Genomic DNA, 3,046 nt, shown 5'->3' with positions numbered 1-3,046 from the left:
ACCTGTCTCTTATACACGGTAAAATTAATGTTGAAATGAAGAATATATTTCAGTCTAATGTTAGTGCAAAATATCATTAGGCCTTTGTAATCACCGCACGACGCGCGACTAACATGGCAACTAACGCGCGTGGGTAAATCGTCATGTACGCTGACGGTTTATGGTCTGGTTGCTATGGTTTTTGTGACGTTCAGCGTGTAGGGACGCACGTGCGCCTAGAATGTCGATGCCAGAGTTATAACCTTTGATGTCCCGAGATGTGCGTCCTTTTGTTGAATTACCTTGGTCAAAGATAAGAAAAATAATGTTGACAGTTCAAACAGACATAAATAAACACAGATTTCTAAATTTGAGCAATACAAGTGTTAAGTTTCTGGCACCTATTTACAGCATACAACACAAAAGTGTGTGAAATGTTCAGTTCAGATTTTCTGTAATGCAATAACGAGCCATAGTGTGGTGAATAGCTAACACACAATCTATATCGAATGAAGTGATTCATCAGCTTGTTTTTGATTTGACGGAAGAATATTGTTTGCGATGAGCTATTCATATTTTAGACGAATAAAGTGTGCAACAATTAAATATAATTACATATTGGCGCGTGCCTCACAATGATGTTTTTTACATTATATTTCTGCATTATTTAAAAAAAAAACCCATTTATGTTTTTATTTAAAAGTTTCATGATTATAAAATGTCGAAACTTTTTGGGTTTTGCTTTCCAGCCTCAGATACAGCAGAGTTTCAAGCTCAACATTCGTCGTATTTCCCAAATAAAACGTGTTTACAGTTGAAGATACGAGAAGTAAGGCAGAAGATCATGCAACAGAACCAACAGGGCAGTATAGAGACTGATGATGATACGTCCGTAATGCCAATGTCACCTGTATTGAAACCGCAAGCAATGACGAAAAATACAAAATTACCTCAGTCCCCAGGGTACTCGAAATTTACATTTACTACAACTTATCAGCCGTATGCAGACCAAAAGTCTGCATCTGGTTCGGGAATAATCACCGGTAAATTCACGTTCTCCCCCTTGCCCGCCTCTCCACGTTGCAAATCACCTAATCTGTCGCCCGCTGCAACAATGTCCAAGTTCCAATTCTTTCCACATTCGCCATCTGGAAAGTTTTCATCTCTTGCTAAATCTTCTCTAGGTGGATCACAAGAAAAACCGATGTCGCCATTAGCTAGGTCACCAGCTGTCAAGAGTGTTTCCCCCGGACCTTCACGGCCAATCATGATTCAACACCGTCAAACTCCAAGTCCCGGTGTCTCGCCATTAGTGAGAGGCAGTAACCCGGTAGTTGTGTCTGATAACCGCACCGTTGTTAAGCCAATTCTGATACCAATGTCTTTCTCTCAAGCTAATGTATCGTCGGTTACATCGGGCGTGCCAGTTGGTGGGTTGACACAAACCGTCATTCAACAAGCCTTACCGCTTACCCCAATGCAACAACTCGCTCCAGGCCATCAAAATCTATTACAGATGCAAAGAAACCCCACACAAGCCCCTCTATTCTCTGTTGTGTTTTCACCAAACCCGGTCCTTGCTCAAAGCCCACAACCCGTCATCAACAATCAGTTACCTAGAACAGTAACTGTTATCAATCCCACAATCTCATTGACCTCGGGTCACAGTTATGCAGCTACCACCTCAGACCTGACTAAAATTAATGGAAATGCCCCTAAGTAGTAGCAGATATCTGAAAACATCTTGCCTCATAATTTGGATTCCCATCCCAGTTCACATATATTTTGAAATTGCCATTAAACAAAAGATACTGAAATAAGTAAGATGATAAATGTTATATTTGTAAAATTGTAATATGGGGAAAAGTGTGTTAAAATGATAGAAATATATATTGATATTCTGTCAGTTTTATAGAGTATTCAATATGAGATAAACGATGTCTCATAAATGGCTTTTGCAATTAAATTACTAATTAAGTTACACCTTACAAAATAAGTAAAAATATGACCTGTGCGTTAAGCTGTCTCTATCCACACTATCAAATTATCTTTGACAAAAGACAGTTGTATGCCCATATATGGTCATTATTTGCCCATATATGGTCATTATTTGCCTATACAGTACATGTGATGTCATCATGACCATCAGCATGTCACATGTATTTTGTCAAATTAAATTTGATAGTCTGGTCAAGGCTTTAGAAAAATGATATTTTAACTACCTATGAATAAATATGATTTTACATGATACTGTGTAACGGTAGTGTGTTGGAAGGCCAGTAGAGAGGTATTGAGGATTGTGTCTAGGATCGAATCACCTTGAATGTGAAGATGTGCTGGTATGCATTGAGCTAGCCTGGAAAACTTAGTTTTAAGTTTAAAGTGAGATAAGAGTGAGAGAATGGTATAGGGTAGAACATTATCCGATGGGATGACAAAACCTGGATGAAGAATGTATGATAACACAGAGTTTTTTTTTTTGTATGGATGAATGAATTTGTACTGATATATATTATACATATTACAATGAATTAATAATGTTTATCTTAATTGAAGCAGGTAGCTTTTAAAAACCCTTGAAACTTTTTATTGACGTAAGTTTTGGGGTTATTCCAAACATATCTTTCATTGTGTATGGCATGCGGCCCCGTTGATAGAATGTTTAATATAATGTTAGGCATTTTATAAAGCTTNNNNTTTTTTTGTGAGTTGAGAGAATATTTTAACAGCAGAGCTGTCCTTGTTAAGTTTGTTTCGGTAGTCAGTATAATACTATATAAGATCCTCCTATAAACAGAAAACAAATAGATACATATACTCTATAGTTTGTTGTATCATCTAGACAAAATAGAAAGTTCTTATGTATATCCTATAGACTATACAGTACAAAGATGTTTGTAGTCAAATTCAACGATTTTTCGATTATAATTATATAGGAATATATCGTACATTTCGTAAAAAATAATATACTGAGTCTAATGAAATTGTATTTTTGTTCCTACTCTTATTAAAAAGAATTAGATTTATTTTCAGAATTTCCCTAATCATGTTTTTGCATCTGAATTAA

The 3,046-nt window shown here is 36.3% G+C and overlaps 1 protein-coding gene across 1 annotated transcript in view; it reads left to right on the top strand.

Annotated features, from left to right (window-relative positions):
* The window catches only part of LOC117123445 (protein capicua homolog), a 30,454-nt gene extending 27,788 nt beyond the window's left edge, over window positions 1-2,666 (top strand). Inside the window, exon 18 of the mRNA XM_033269359.1 lies at window positions 729-2,666. Coding sequence (XP_033125250.1) covers window positions 729-1,702 — 974 coding nt within the window. The 3' untranslated portion in view covers window positions 1,703-2,666. The remainder of the gene's footprint in view (window positions 1-728) is intronic.
* The last annotated feature ends 380 nt before the right edge of the window (window positions 2,667-3,046 follow it).

This window comes from Anneissia japonica, unplaced genomic scaffold, assembly GCF_011630105.1.
Source record: "Anneissia japonica isolate Jap-2015-1 unplaced genomic scaffold, ASM1163010v1 scaffold287717_len1600092_cov198, whole genome shotgun sequence".
In the NCBI taxonomy this organism is placed as follows: Eukaryota; Metazoa; Echinodermata; class Crinoidea; order Comatulida; family Comatulidae; genus Anneissia; species Anneissia japonica.
Note: the sequence above shows the minus strand (reverse complement) of the source record. Positions and strands in the feature narration are given on the sequence as shown.